This window comes from Amblyomma americanum, chromosome 11 (assembly GCF_052857255.1).
Source record: "Amblyomma americanum isolate KBUSLIRL-KWMA chromosome 11, ASM5285725v1, whole genome shotgun sequence".
Taxonomy (NCBI): domain Eukaryota; kingdom Metazoa; phylum Arthropoda; class Arachnida; order Ixodida; family Ixodidae; genus Amblyomma; species Amblyomma americanum.
This window is the reverse complement of record NC_135507.1, coordinates 8,520,670-8,535,720: the sequence shown is the minus strand read 5'-3', so window position 1 is coordinate 8,535,720 and position 15,051 is coordinate 8,520,670. Positions and strand designations below refer to the sequence as shown.

At 42.8% G+C, this 15,051-nt stretch overlaps 1 protein-coding gene across 1 annotated transcript in view; it reads right to left on the bottom strand.

Moving 5' to 3' along the window:
* The window catches only part of LOC144111017 (2-hydroxyacyl-CoA lyase 2-like), a 29,691-nt gene that overhangs the window by 10,478 nt on the left and 4,162 nt on the right, over positions 1-15,051 (bottom strand). The window contains exons 7-13 of the mRNA XM_077644101.1: positions 14,837-14,975; positions 13,333-13,444; positions 11,955-12,055; positions 11,368-11,477; positions 8,487-8,610; positions 5,532-5,626; positions 4,053-4,207 (exon numbers count right to left, since the gene is read on the bottom strand). Coding sequence (XP_077500227.1) covers positions 4,053-4,207; positions 5,532-5,626; positions 8,487-8,610; positions 11,368-11,477; positions 11,955-12,055; positions 13,333-13,444; positions 14,837-14,975 — 836 coding nt within the window. The remainder of the gene's footprint in view (positions 1-4,052; positions 4,208-5,531; positions 5,627-8,486; positions 8,611-11,367; positions 11,478-11,954; positions 12,056-13,332; positions 13,445-14,836; positions 14,976-15,051) is intronic.

Below are 15,051 nucleotides of genomic sequence, written 5' to 3'. Positions count from 1 at the left end.
GCTTGCCAATTTAAGGGGGTATGAAGGTCTTGAGATTTTTTTTATTATTTGTTAACATATCTTGCTGAAACTTAGCACGCAGGTATATCATAGCATGCTGATTGTGAATATGCATTACGATTTCAAATATCTCACCTGGAAGGAAATATATGGCAAATTAACATATCCCAATTAGGTCATTTCTTACAGCCTTTATAGTAATTTATCAGTTAAAGAAAGCTTTCCTTAAGAATAAGCAGACATTTGCAAGGGCCCACACCACATCCTAAAGCTAATGAAATGGCTATAAATTCATTTTGTTGGTCATAAATGAATAACAAAAATGGAGAGAAAAAGCAATGTAGCAGTAATTATCCCACACTTGGCCTAATTGCTAATCTATAATGTTTAAAGGAAAGCTTAAAGATGTGCAGGGGACCTGTGGAAATGTCTACAAATTCTTAAAAAGCTTTTTTTAACTGAGCAACTACCATAAAGGCCCGTAAGAAATGACCTAATTGGTATGTTATTTTGCTATAAATTTCTTGCCAGGTGAGATTTTGAAATCTAAATGGGTATTTGAAATCAGCATTCAACGATACATGTGTGTGCCAAGTTTCAACAGGTTATGTTGACAAATAGAAAACAATTTTTAAGACCCTCATCCCCCCCTAAACTCTGGCATTCCACTACCTTGCAGTTCATTTGGTGACTCACTCGCTTTTCTCGAATTGCCTGCACCCACCCTTCTTTTGAACTTGCATGCAGTAACTCCTCTGCCATAGCATCAGGCCAAAGGTTTTCAGCAGATTTGAAATTAAGCAGTACACGAAGCCCTTAATCTTCAAATGGGGCAATGAGAAATTTATTTATATTCTTTTGAGATAAGCCCGCAGGTAAAGCAACTGTGGCAGTGGTTTAGCTACGGCTCAACTTCAAGTGCTTTGCCCGTTCACGTCTGATAGGCTGGTTCACTCCTTTCACAATAAAAGTGAGGTCTGACTCCGATGTAAAATTTTACAATTTCCTTGGAAAAAAACTGCGTAAAGGTGGCAACCAACCTCTTCACACAGCCTTGCCCTGACCACGTTCATCCAACACATCAAAGATGCTCTCTGAATGGAGTTCACTTTGGCTGAAGCATTCTGTAAAATGGTTCTCCAGCTTCAGCACAGAATCATAGAGCTGAGCGGAAGGGTAGACGAGTCCTCCCTTGTCGCAGTATTTTGTGTACCTTGCAAGCTGGAAACTATCATCAGTGGTTGACATAGCTAGGACATCAATGCCGCTTTCTCACTTTGCCTTTACAACACACTTTCATGCTACATAGCCTGCAACGTGAACAACTAGTCGTGAGTCACGCTTGGCTACATGCTGGCTATGATCACGACACACTTCAGCCTGATCCACCGGCAACTTCACTGTCGTCGTGAGGAGCAAAACCGCAAAACAAGACGGGACTGAGGCAGGCAACAAGACAGGGCGGTAGTGACAACTGAACATTTATTGAAAAAACAGCAGAGCTTATATGGATCAGTTGCACGTGTAATCTGGCATGCAATCGTAAAACGAAGATGAAGCATGAGAAAACAGTTCAGTGGCAACCATGATGAAAACAATCAGTACGGCAAAGGGAGCAAAACCGAGCAAGGATGACACAACTAACCTGCGCAAAACCAAACAAAAACAACCTAGTGAAACGCTGACAGAAACGCTAATTCTTTCTGAAAAATAGACACAGAAGGCGCGCTGACACACTTATCTGACTCCAACCCCAGGATGGCAACAGCCTCGACAATTTCCCTTTCCAATTGCCCCTTTCTTCCTATGATCTCTGAGCAATTCAGCGTAGGATAGCAGCCTTTACAACTGCAACAGTTAATGGGCAGGGCATGTCCTCCGGGCCTACTCAAGGAACACGCATGCTCTTGCAAACATATGTTTAAACATCTGCCAGTTTGGCTGACAGAAAATCAACCACACGCCAGACTGATTCATATAACCTCTGCTGTTTTTTGAATAAATGTTCAGTTGTCAGTACCACCTTGTGTTGTCGCCTGCCTCAGTCCGGTCCTGTTTTGCAGTTTTGCTCTTCACTATGTCCTACCAACTGGCCTACAACCAAGTCCTTCAAAATTCACTGTCGTTTCTGCTGGCATGTGACGTTCAGATACCTCAGCAGCGTCTTTATCTTCCACATCAAGCAAGGAGGCCAATATCCCTGATCTTCACAGTTTCCCTGAGAAATGAATTTCATTAACCCAGAAATGAAAGGCAGTTATGATGATTAAAAACTGCGATTATGATTATTAAACCTATGATTAAAACCTCGGCACGCTGACGAGGGCTACCTTCGGCCCTTCTTTCTTGTAGGCATAGCCGGTATTGCAACCCGGCGTGAAGTAATGGTTCTGCAGGCGACCCGGCATTTTATTTTTTCTTTTACAAACCACTCTCCCAATCTATCCAGGATGCTACATCCTTGCATTGCAGGTTCGTGGGACACGAAATAATGTTCTAAGCACGCCTACTTGTGCCGAGGTTAGGTTAGGTTAGGCTAGGTTAGGTTAGGTTAGCATTCGTATACCTCTGTCACACGGGACTTCTTCTCGGCCTTTGCCGTAAAGTTGTCTTATTGCACTAAAGGAGGAAAACCGAAAAGGAACAGCGACGCTGCTATACGGCAAATCCAAAAGAGCTAGAACGCGGCCTCCGTGAATGCCAAAAGTCACCGCTGTGTGTGAAGCGGTGCTAGTAACATAATGAAATTAAAGCAGACGGTAGCACTTCAGCTAAAACTGCTTTCGTTTATGTTGGAAAAAGTAGCTATCACGATAATAAACGAGCGTTCTGACGGTGAGAAACGGATATTTTGAAACAAAGTTTCTTTTTTTTTTTCATCGTTCTCGGTCCGACCACGGTAGGCGCACTTTTCCATTCGGCTCCTCGTCGTGTTCGAGAAGCGTTCTTTGTTGTTTGTGTCTTTGTGCACACAAGCAAACTCAAAACACGCACACAACAAAGAGCAAACGAAGAAAAAACAGCAAAGCGAGATGCGCAAGCACGTGTGTGTCGATGCGGCTGCTGAAAAGCGTTCAAGTCCTTTCTTAGCAGTGTGGATGTCTTTAGTCATAGCCTCCTCCACGATTAAGTGCACTGTAACGCAAAGTTAACCATTAAATAAGATAAACTAGATATTTTTTTACGGTTTCAAGACTAAAAATTGCGTCATTTTTTTATTCTTTGAGCTCGCTAGCTGGCGCTGCCGTGTGGGTTGCTCCTTTAAGCAACTTTAAGGCCGCTGACGGCCGCCTTTATTGCTACGGACCTTTATCGCAAAGGTCTCGACGCTTTGCCGTGTAGATGCGCGTCACGCGCCTTTGGGGCAAAGGACCTTAATTTCTAAGGCCTTACAAGTGCCCGTGTGACAGGGGTAGTAGAATGCCAACCAATTTCCCTCTGTAATGCCAATGGCCCTGAGGGTATTAATAAATAAGAATGAAAAAAAAAAGAAAAACACAGAAGCCAGAATGGCCAATGGTTGCGGGCAGGGTTTGAACTTTGGCACTCTGCACATTATTTCCCATTGCTTGTTTCTGCTGCTTATCTGGTGCCCTGAGGGTATTAATAAATGAAAATGAAAAAAAAAAGAAAAACAGAAGCCAGAATGGCCAATGGTTGCGGGCAGGGCCATGCTTCAGGCTTGGCCGCTGCTGTTGGCCATTACTGAGACAGATAGTAATAGCTATCCATGACAACCTCCACTGCGTATAGTTTCACACTAAAATTAACATTTTTTTTAGAACTCAATAACTTAAACTTTGAACTTTGGCATTCTGCGCATTATTTCCCATTGCTTGTTTCTGCTGCTTACCTGGTGTCTAAAAAGTATACACTAGGTTCAAGACCGAATGGGGACGAGTTCCCCAAACTCGTTCGATGACGAACGTAAAACATAATGACACTAAATGTTTCCGTGTAACAGCCGATTAATGACATTAGGCACTAATGCCATTCAATTCGAATGAAATTAAATTTGCAAGTGTGACAGAGGTACAACCCTCATGGCTCACTTGTTCTTTTCTTCTTTGGCATTGTCCAAGTCTCTGAGGGTTTGTATCCAAGATGGGTCACATCTGTAGTCGGGCAGGGCTTTGGCCAAGGAAGCCATGAAAGATCCAGCATCAGCCTCCACGGCTACAGCTGGCTTCCAAAAGGCATCCGAATTCTGATTTGGCAGAGTAAGACAAAAACATGAAATGCATGGAAGGCGGAAAGAGGCATCAACAATAATAACAGTTCTTTGTTAGAAAGCAGCACTCAAGCTGTATGAGACAGCGCAAAATTTAATTGTACTTAAGGGCACAATAAAGAGAAATAGCAAACCGTAAGCAAGATGCTATACACTATATACTAGATGGGTAGGTTATTCCTTGGGAACATTACCAACACCTTCTTTGCGCAGAAACGTCGTTGTGTTGCTCACCAAATCATAAATGAAATTCCCAATATCCAAACTCATTCACGAGGCACTGAACCCGAAGAAAGACGTCATTTTAATGATGCGAGTTTATCGGAGCTCTCTGGCCGATCAAAGGCATCACTTCCAAGCATGAATACCACTGAGAGCTGGCAGTTCCTTATATTTCGATGGTAATTTCCCGCCGATAGCGAAATAAAACAGCATGAGAAAGCGATGAACCAATTGTGACTGGAAAACAATTCACATCTCCTGGCACAGTTGCAGGAATCCACAAGGGGAGTTGCCACATGTGCTTTCTTCTAAGCAATTTTCTGGCTTATCAATGCTCTGCTTTCAGTAAAAATGGCCCACTGCTATCACGTGATGCCAACCTATCATGCTAGCTCAACCTATAGTATTTCACTCGCGTCCCTTTAGGCTTTAAGGTTTCACAATATGTCCACACCAGAACATCAGTACAGTGATGTTTGTACACTTTTCTTTAAGGCACATGTTCAGGGAGTCTTCATAATATGTTGCAGCACCCATCAAAGGTCACAAAAAATTTTGGCCTGTTTTCAGATTGTAACAGAAGAGACAAATCACATCAATGCTAGAAAGCAACTTTTGTGGGTACCTATCCAAAGCTGGATTGTACCACAAATAGGCAGCGAATGTTGTGTGCGCACGAGTAAGTGCAACAGTGTATGTGAAAATACAAGTTTCACAACACAGCTCAAGCTAATCTGAGTATTTTATCAGTGAGTTTGTGTGATGTCCAAGTTAAAATCCAAGTGAGTATGAGTCAAAAATGTGAATGTGAGCAAACAAACAGGAATCCACAGGAACCCACGAGTCAAAGCTCACACGTATCCAAGTACAGCTCAGTGTCCAAGCCAATCCACTAAACAAAGGAGAGCCCAGAATGTGAATGTGAGCAAACAAACAGGAATCCACAGGAACCCACGAGTCAAAGTTCACACGTATCCAAGCACAGCTCAGTGTCCAAGCCAATTCACTAAACATAAGAGAGCCCAGATTTGTAGAGGTGAACTACAGCAAAGCAGTACTTTACAGCCTCGCTCCTCACCTTGTAAAGCTGGGCCTTGTTGCGGTTCACGGCGATGATTTTAGACTTGCGACTCAGAACACGGCCATACGACAAGCGGAAGTCACAGACCGAACCTGAAACGGATCAAAATGGAGCTGGCTCTGCACCATCTTAAAAAAATTCCCCAACATAATAAATATATTTGTCACCATCATTTAACAAGCTTAACAGGTTAGCAAAAAGTACACATCAGGAACTCCATTTCCCTTTTCACAAGCCATAGCATTACCCCATCTATGTGATCAACTAAATTTTTCAGCCTATCTGAAACATACTATATTCACTCGCGTAACTCCGCATTTTTTTGTTTAAGTTAAGGCTTCAAAAAGCGGGCGTGCAAATTATGCGAAAATTTTATGAACATGTCTCAAAAAACTCTACAATCGTCATAACATGCATTGTATACATCAACCTCCCCAACTTGCACCCCTCTTTGGGCAAAAAAGGTTGACTCCAAATATAAGGCACATACCCTCTCCCCCCCTTGTTATGTAGTTCCCTGTGAGATGGCATTACAGTGCCTGCGCAGCTCAAAGCAATGAATTCGCAACAATAAAATCGTGAAGCCAGCAGTCAGAGGCAAGTGCAGATACTAACAGGAGTAACACGGATAATTGAGCTAGTTGGTACATCATTTTAACACTTTCAAAAGCGCTGCGACAGGGGACACCTCTGTCGCAGCGCTTTTGAAAGTGTTAAAAAGATACTAACAGCTAGGCGATAAAATGACACTCTTGCATGTGGTCCTGCTGACTAGTGCAAACTAAACAGAAAATGGTTCGGTAGTTTCGGATTCCGGTGCGCACACAACGTTCGTCTGGGAAAGCCAAGGCCAGCGCGAGCGAGCCATGTAAACGGCGCGCAATTTGTCCCTTCAGTGCTCGTGCCTTTCGCAGCCACACACACAACGGTGCAGCCGCGCCAATCTTTCCAAGCCTGCCTTGTGCGCTGGCATGCATGCTGGTGGTCTGGCACGGCCAGGAGCGTAGAATATACGAGTAAAATATTTTTAATTATCACTACCAGCCTCACTATGCCCACTGCAGGACATAGGCCTCTCCGATATCTCACAATTAACCCTGTGCTGTGCCAGCTGCGGCCACCTTATCCATGCAAACTCCTTAATCTCATCCACCCATCTAACTTCCTGCCGCCCCCTGCTACGCTTGCCTTCTCTTGGTGTCTAGTTCGTTACCCTTAATGACCATTGGTTATCTTTCCTTCGCATTACATTCCCTGCCCGAGCTTATTTCTGCTTCTTGATTTCGACCAGGATGTCATTAGCCCGAGTTTTTTTCCCTGAATCACTCTGCCGACTACCTGTCTCTGAACATTACACATATCATAAACCCAGGTAAAAAATTAAAGGTGCACAAATTACACGAGGGTGCAAATTACGCGAGTAAATAAGGTATTCATAAAAATTTGCAGAGTGTTTAAGCTCTGCTGCGCAATGCATTGAATTAAGCAATACAGTTAAAAATGGATGTAATGAACCTCCATATAGTGAATTCCTCTATGTAATAAAGTTTTTTCATTCCCCAACATCGCCCACATTGAAGTGAGTGTATTTGAGACCTCCATGTAACAAACGTGTAGCGGCGGTTGACCTTGATATAATGAACTCGCTAAGCTGACTGTTAGCTTGTGCTGAGTTATGAAATTTGCAGAAAAGTTTCACGACGACAAAGCACGAACTGACACGAGAGGAATGTCAACGAACACAATGAGCGACCACAGTTGAGGCAATGCGTCGTGTTCCAGCGCCATTGGCGCATCTCCATTACTTCCGCTTTTAGAGCACCGTACTATGTGGCACTACAATAGTTCATGCTCAAAACCAGCGAAAAATGATAGGGCATAGCAAAAAATGGAGCACAAGCAATGCGAATCGGGATTCTGTAGCGGGCATGGCGAAGAGCGCCAGCAACGAAAGGCGAGCTCGTTTCCTGGGGCAACAGCGGTGGGCAGACCATGAAAGGTAACATGGGGAAAAGAGGTCCCCGGCGGCGGCCCGATCGCGCATGCTCTCCTTTAGCTCGATCGCGGCGCCCTTAGGTCCCCCGCCTCTCCCGCACTCCCCGCCCTACTAGTAGCAGCATTGCGCGAGCCGCGCCAGAGGTGGTGGCAACTGCTGCAGCAGTCGTGTTATCAGCGCGATTGTGGAACATTTCTCCGTTTTTATGACTTCAAGTAATGTGGTTTTCTGTGAGCATCTTCAAGGAGATTCCATTTGCATTTATTTCGTATTTTTGTTTACATTCTACATTGTCCTTTTCTATCTTCTCACAAAAACGGCATGTAACGAAAAGCTGGATGTAACGAAGAATACAGCACTTTTTTCAACTTCGTTACATCCAGGTTTAACTGCAGCTGTTTTCATCCTGCTGCCTACCTCTTGCTAATGCTTAAACTTACAGACTTCGTGCCAAGCTGGGCTATGATAACAATTGCAATGAGCGCACAGACATATATATGCCTAGCACTTTCATGTGATGACATGTGACCACAAATCCATGACACAGTCTACACTTTATCACGTACAGCTCCGTAACCAGCTTTTGCAGTAAAGGTAGATATCCCGTCATTACGCAGAACTAGCACTTTCTTGAATTTATCCTTGTTATGCAACATAAGGACTAGAACCGCCCTCCCGCAGTGAGTAGCCATTCAAGATTAGGACAAAGTTGCATAGTCAATAGCCGACACAGTAAAATCAGGAACACTTTTTTGCTGCAGCTTTGCTTATGCATCCTTTGTTGTTTACTGTAATTATATTCCACCACACTGCCTATTTGACCTTAGGTAAATAAAAAACAGTAGACAAGGTACCTACAACACCTTATGGCTCTGTCCTTTCGAATTTAAGAACAAGTGTTGGTCCACAGACACACACAACAAAAGGGTGAGGGTGGGTGGCAGCAAGGCCCATACCTGCTAGAATGACGACATCAGCCTGGGCCAGGGCGTCCCTGCGGCAGTGACGCATCTGCAGCTCACTGTGACGACCCAGCAGGCCACGGGCCATTCCCCCCAGGAAGCATGGGATGCCCAGTTTCTGCAAAAGCAAGAGCACGACCCCATTTCCCACAAAGTTAATGCACAATAACAGGCTAATAGCCTAGGCATCAAAACGAAGCTTTCCACCCAGCCTTTGGTCAAATTCGGTTAACAGTTTCGGTTGTGTTTCATCTCCGCAGCATTTTGAACCACCAGGTGTTTAAGGGGGGAAGAGGGTCTTAGAAAAAATTTTTTATTAACGAAGTCACAATTATAAAATCTTCGGGGAACATGTATTTTTGCGTGCTGATTCCAAATATGAAATTTAATTACATGTGCAACAATTTCTTGAGCACTTATGCAATATTTTACGCAACTTTCTGTGGAGAGCTTTCAAGAAATCCTGCTGCAGGGAACTTGATAGAATGCATGCCATTGGTTTCTATTGACATTAAGCTATGCAATAAAGCTAAAATTATCGTCCTGCCTGTCATAGAAGTTGAGTTATAGAATTTTGAAGTTGTCACTTCAGAAACAGGAAGACAAATTTTTCTTCCTGTTTGTGAAGATCGAAGTTTCAAACCCTGTGATAGGCAGGATAATAATTTTACCCTTATTGCATAGCTTGTTGTCAAGACAAGCGGACGGCATACATTCTAGCAAGTTCCCTGCAGCAAAATTTCGTTAAAGCTCTCCACAAAAAGTTACATAACATATTGCATCAAGTCCACAAGGACTTGTTGTACATTAAATTAAATTCCATATTTGGAATCAGCACGCAAAAATACATGTTCCCTAAAGATTTCATAATTGTGACTTCATTAATAAAAATTTTTTCTCTAAGACCAGCTTCCCTCTTTAAAGCAATGTTTCAAGTCAAAGCGCTAGAATTACGGCCAAAGGCTGCGAAGATCCTGCTTGCAGATCAGGGATACCAGTTTGTATGCCAATTAGCTGGCTGGAAGGGTGAAACCACATGTGAGAAAAAAAAATCTATGAAAAGGCCCTCCAAACTTCATCAATGCCTCTTTGACTTGGCACGGGTCCAAGAAAGCAATGGCAAAGCTGAACAATGAAGCAGGTGAAGCAGGCCTAGTGAAGTTGAACATAACTGAATGCACTGGCATGGCTACAATAATTGGAAGCAATAACTTAAAAGGAATTCACTGCTCATGGACTAGGCAGCACCTTATCCAAGAACACCTCCCCTAAGAAGATGACAACCTACCTGAGGGGTGCCTGTGGAGAAACCAAAGGTTTCATAGCATCATCCAGATTCGAGCACAGTGCCTCATACATGCACATTCTTAATGTAAGAAAGAAACCATCTGCTGCTGGTTTGTTTTGAAACAGTTGATTGGCCATCTTTCTGCAAGATGTGACTGCTCTCGCTATGACAGTCCTAATAAGGCCCACATCCTAATTAATCACTGCTGCACTTAGATGCACCTAGAAAAGCTGTCTGACGCCACTTTCAAACCCAGAGCTGGGACTCGAAATTTATTTAGCACTCAGAAAAGCATGCCAGCAGAAATGCTGCAACAATGACGAATGTTAATTCACAGAGTTTTGCACCGCACAAAAGCAACTCTGCTATGTGAAATGTAAATAACATTAAAGTTCACAACAGCAAATGCCATTAATGTACAAGTCCTACTTATGAATAGTGTAACAACAGAAGAAAATACCGTAGCACACAACAATACTAACAGAACATTTTCTTTACTTGTTCCCTTCAGAGAAAAGTGATGCCATACATAATGTGCTTAGCTACAACACCACTGCAAAGGAATGGTGCCCAGAGAGGGCTATTCTCCAGAACACTTAACACACACGCACCACTCAAGCACAAACACAGAAAAAATGGCTCAGCAGCACTTAAACGGTGAGAAAGAAAACACCAGCGACACGCCAATCACCGTCCGAAACAGTCCTCAGCTTGGTTAGGTTGGCTGGCTGATGCTGGTCAAGCTGCTGTTGCTGTAGGCTGGCATGAAGCACAGAAACGCAAAACCAAAACTAAATGGTTGGAATGTTCTCAGAGGTGCAGCAGTCTGTTCATCATCACCCTTGGAATCACGCACATGTCAGAGGTGCAAGAGTGATTGCAACATGGAATTATGGTTTTGACTGGCTGTTTCAACGATCTCTTGCCGCGTCAGTCGCACCTGGAAGCGGTCTCCCTAAGGGAGCCTGTTGAAATAAAACAGTGCGAGACCAGCAGCATTCAACTTAGCCAACATCAGACACCGCAGACTCACATGGGTGTTAGTTAGGACCGAGCCGGCAGTTTGAATTATCCAGATTTCTGAATTAATGAGCTTTTACAGTAGAACACTTTAGAGAACTGCCTTGAATTGGAACAGTTAATTACTAATACCAGGAGAACAGGCCTTCAGACCTGCATGGCTGACCTGAGCACCAGCTTCAATAGACCAGCTATTTTTAGTTAAACACAAAAAAAAAATCATTACAACTACACCAATAATACAACACTGCAGAAAATAAACGGCCTAGAATGTACGGTTCTTTGTAATGCCAAATATTAAATAAAGATTTCTTCTTCTCTGAAATCACACTAAAACAACTTTACTTTGGACATGGATACAGGAGAAATGCAGCCCGAAAAAATTGCAAACCATCTAGTTCATGTTTTGCTTTGCACCCATTCTTGAGTCATTTCCACGGCAGTTCCACAGTATTATGATGCGATTTTATACGAGCACAACACTCAGTACATAAAACTGTGCAACAGCAGTGTCTCTAGACATACTCTGGCACCATAAGAATACAATGTGAGAATTCTCATGCTCACCTCCAGAGCTGCTCTCAGCTCCTGCACAGGCAATGGAGGTAGAGTGGACTGGCTGCCCACAATGCAGACTGGGCGCTTGGCACGTGAAATGATCTCCGCACACTGCTGAACTGCACACGATGCAAAACACAGCAGGGACAAGAAAAGAATTATTAATGACAAGGTCAACAAATTCACAATATTAGTACGGTAACTGATACTCAAGATGTAAGAGCAGGATTTATGGTCTTGCTTGTGCTTGCAATTGGCTTATTCTAGAGTGCTTATGTCAGCCCCTTCACCCTGTACAATGTGGATAGCAAATGAAATCCATTTTCAAGCAGCAAATGCGGGCAGGTGGTGCTCCCATATCTGCCACCCCTCCTTCCACATACTGCGCCTATCACAACTTGCTTGCTACTCCTGCCTTGATGTGGAGCCCCCCTTTCTCCGAACAGTGCACTTGCCCAATGCCACTTGGAACATAGGAAGACCAGAGAATAACTTCCTAGCTCCTCCAAATGACCTAATAATATAATCGTTTTGGTATGGTAATATCACTAGGCATCCCAAGAGCTCCACCTCGTGAGACCATGCCAGCCACTCACCTTCGGAGTGCTTGGCCAGGGGAACATTGACCGGCAGTGGCGACACGTCACGTGGCACGAAGGCACCAGCAAACAGGTTGTGCATGTAGTAATCCAGGTATCTGCAGCATTCAGCGCCAATGTGCTATGTACAATACGCCAACTCAACAGGGCAGTGCATTACAAAAGAGGACACTAGTTAGTCCTAACTACTACATCATCCCTAACAAGGCAGGTGTATAAAATCTTTATAGTGTACTGCTGTTAATTTGAGCTCAATTTAAAGTTCAACATCAGTTTTATTTGAATTGGTACTTTAGTCCTATCAAGACTGCGTGCATTAGAAGGCTCCCCTTAATTTAAACTCTAGAAATTTTGAACAAATTTCATTCCCCTTTGGTTCGAATTATTTCGAGCCAATTGCACTTTCAAGAATGCTCACTTGTTTGTGCTCAAACTTTACATAGAGCTGACATTTAGCAGTGGCTAGAAAAAGGATTATAAATGCTTCTTTCTAAAAAATCCGTACTTGTTCAGCTAAAATTTGGATACATCATTTGTCCATTTTAATAAAAATAAATATAAAATGGTTCACCAGCTAAGGCATCACCAATATGCTGAAAGAGGGTCCACTAGTTTCTAGGAAGGTGAAAAAATAATTCCTTTCCCCACTTCATACATAGATGCAGAGGCTAATAGAGTGAAACTCCTAACTGGCATGACCATAAATATGCAAAAGATAACACAACACAAAGAAAGGTGCTGCTGGAACAACCTGCCAGTAGCACACAATACATACAGTGATGTGTGCTCTGTGCTTGGCAAACCAAGCATCTGTGGGTTGTCATTCAAGCCACAAGATGGAAGTAGTGTGTCACGGACTGAAGCTGCTGTTTCTGGCTATTTTCGCTCAACATCCAAAAGAGGTAGATTGCGGCACAGTTCTTTCCGAAGAAAAAAATGAAGCCCATCAAGTAAACTCATCTACACAAGAGAAAAAGCAGTTTCTGATTTATTCTTGAAGAACCTGGAGTATGTGTAAGCATGTGTACATCCTGTCAGCAAAAAGAGTACTCGTCAGAACACACACCTTGTGCACGACATCTGAACATGTGAAGTAGTGACTGGCAGCTTAAAAAAAAAAAAACACTTTTACAGGTCTCTCTCAGTCAATAAACAATAGGTTACTTAATCATTGATAGCCCTTCAGTCTATGCCCAACTGTCAGTAGCAGGTGATGCTTACAAGGAAATTTGTACAATAATCCTCGCAGTATTCCCTCAAGTCAGATAAAGAATCCAAGGCAAATTTAGTTCTTGACTGCTTGCATTGACACCATATCAAACTAAACTGAACGCAGAGCACTGCCCGTATAAAACGAAGGAAAGAGGCAGCGTACAATTTGACTAGCTTTTGGCCGAGGCTGCCCGGCCTCCCTTTGAAGCCAACCTCAGCTTGCACTGTGGGATACGGGTAAAGGACGTCGATTGGAAGCTCCACAAACACAGGCCCTGCACCATGATAGAACAAATTTGTGTGCATATACATATTAAAACACCAAGCTCAACATACAACACCACCTTATCCAATAAAATCTCATCAAGAAACAAACACACCAGATGTCACACTATGGGGCCATAATAAAGCACAAGTAATTTACGCACACCAATCACACCAAACACACATCAAAGCAACTCACATGATTTTGACAGTCTGGCAAACCAAAATCTATGTTTTGATGCTTTTTTTTCCTTGACCACCATCTGACATCAAATTAAATCTATGATCAGTGACTTTTACAGATTAGTAGCTAAATGTCAGCCACTTTAAAGTAAGGACTAAGGTTATGGAAAGTGAAAACAAAGATGCACAGATAACATTTTCTAGCTCCTGCATAGTCTCAGAGAAATAAAAACAACACAAGTGAATCACTTTTTCAACAGAAAAAGGAGGCTGCTATTAGAAATTTCACTGCCACTTGTCGCTACGTCAGCTCTTGCGTGAAGAAGCTACCGCAGTACACAATTAAGGGTGCACAAGGGCCGAAATATAAACCAACAAAGCTCCTCTTACTCCACAATGACCATCACAAATGTTGAAAACAGAGCAAACAAGTGACTTTAGCAAGCATGTTTCTTTTGTCTGGAATAGCAATGAGTTTCAGAAAGGTGTCATTTATAAACAGAATTTTACCTCGTCAACCAATCTGATAACATGAAATGTCCAAATGATGGTACACCATATCTAAAGCTGGCAAGGATAGGCCTTTTATCAGTTTTTGACCACATCAAACACATGATAGTACCACCACTCACTTTACCTAAAAACATATAGTACACCTGCCGCATCCTTAGTAGTCATTTTATTTTTAAAAAAAACATTTTATCAAACCTTAATTATAAAACAAAGGGGAACTGCATAAGTGCTCAACAAGATTGACAACTGTATTCATTTTTTTCCATATTTCATAAGAAGAAGAAAAATATGCTGCCAGAAACCCAGAAAGTACAACTAGTAGTTACACAGCAGACCATGTCAATTGCTTTTACTTTATAAATAAAGTTAATGAAGTATAACACCACAGTAACTACGGCCCACTTTTATCAGCATCCAGCACAGCACTGACTTCACTAACTAAAAATATAGTTTCAACTGAAAATTCAATTAGCTTTTTTGCATTTCGTTTTAGGTCAAGAACCCAGAGAGTCCTAAAAAAACTAACTGCAGAAGACGAGAATGCCATGGCCACAGAGTGCACTTTGCAAAAATTCAACTGTAATTATGGTTCCCATCAAGAGACGATAAAATTTCCAAAAAGAGAGCTTGATCAGAAGCTTAACTGAAGACCTCAGGTCATAGACAGGAAAATATGAAGAGAGTGAGATCACATGAGGTCAAACTACCTGGTGTGTCAGATTGCGCCTTTTGCAGGGCTGTCCGCAGGGTAGGGACAATGTCCCTGACCGTCGTCACAGTAGCAGTGAACTTGCAAAGCGACTTGAAGAGGGATAACTGGTCGATGTCTTGCAGAGCACCGCGCCCCTGAAGTGTGGGCAAAGAAAAAAAAAAAGCAGCAGTAATTAGTGTGGCATGCGCCACCTAATGCAGTGAGGTGAAA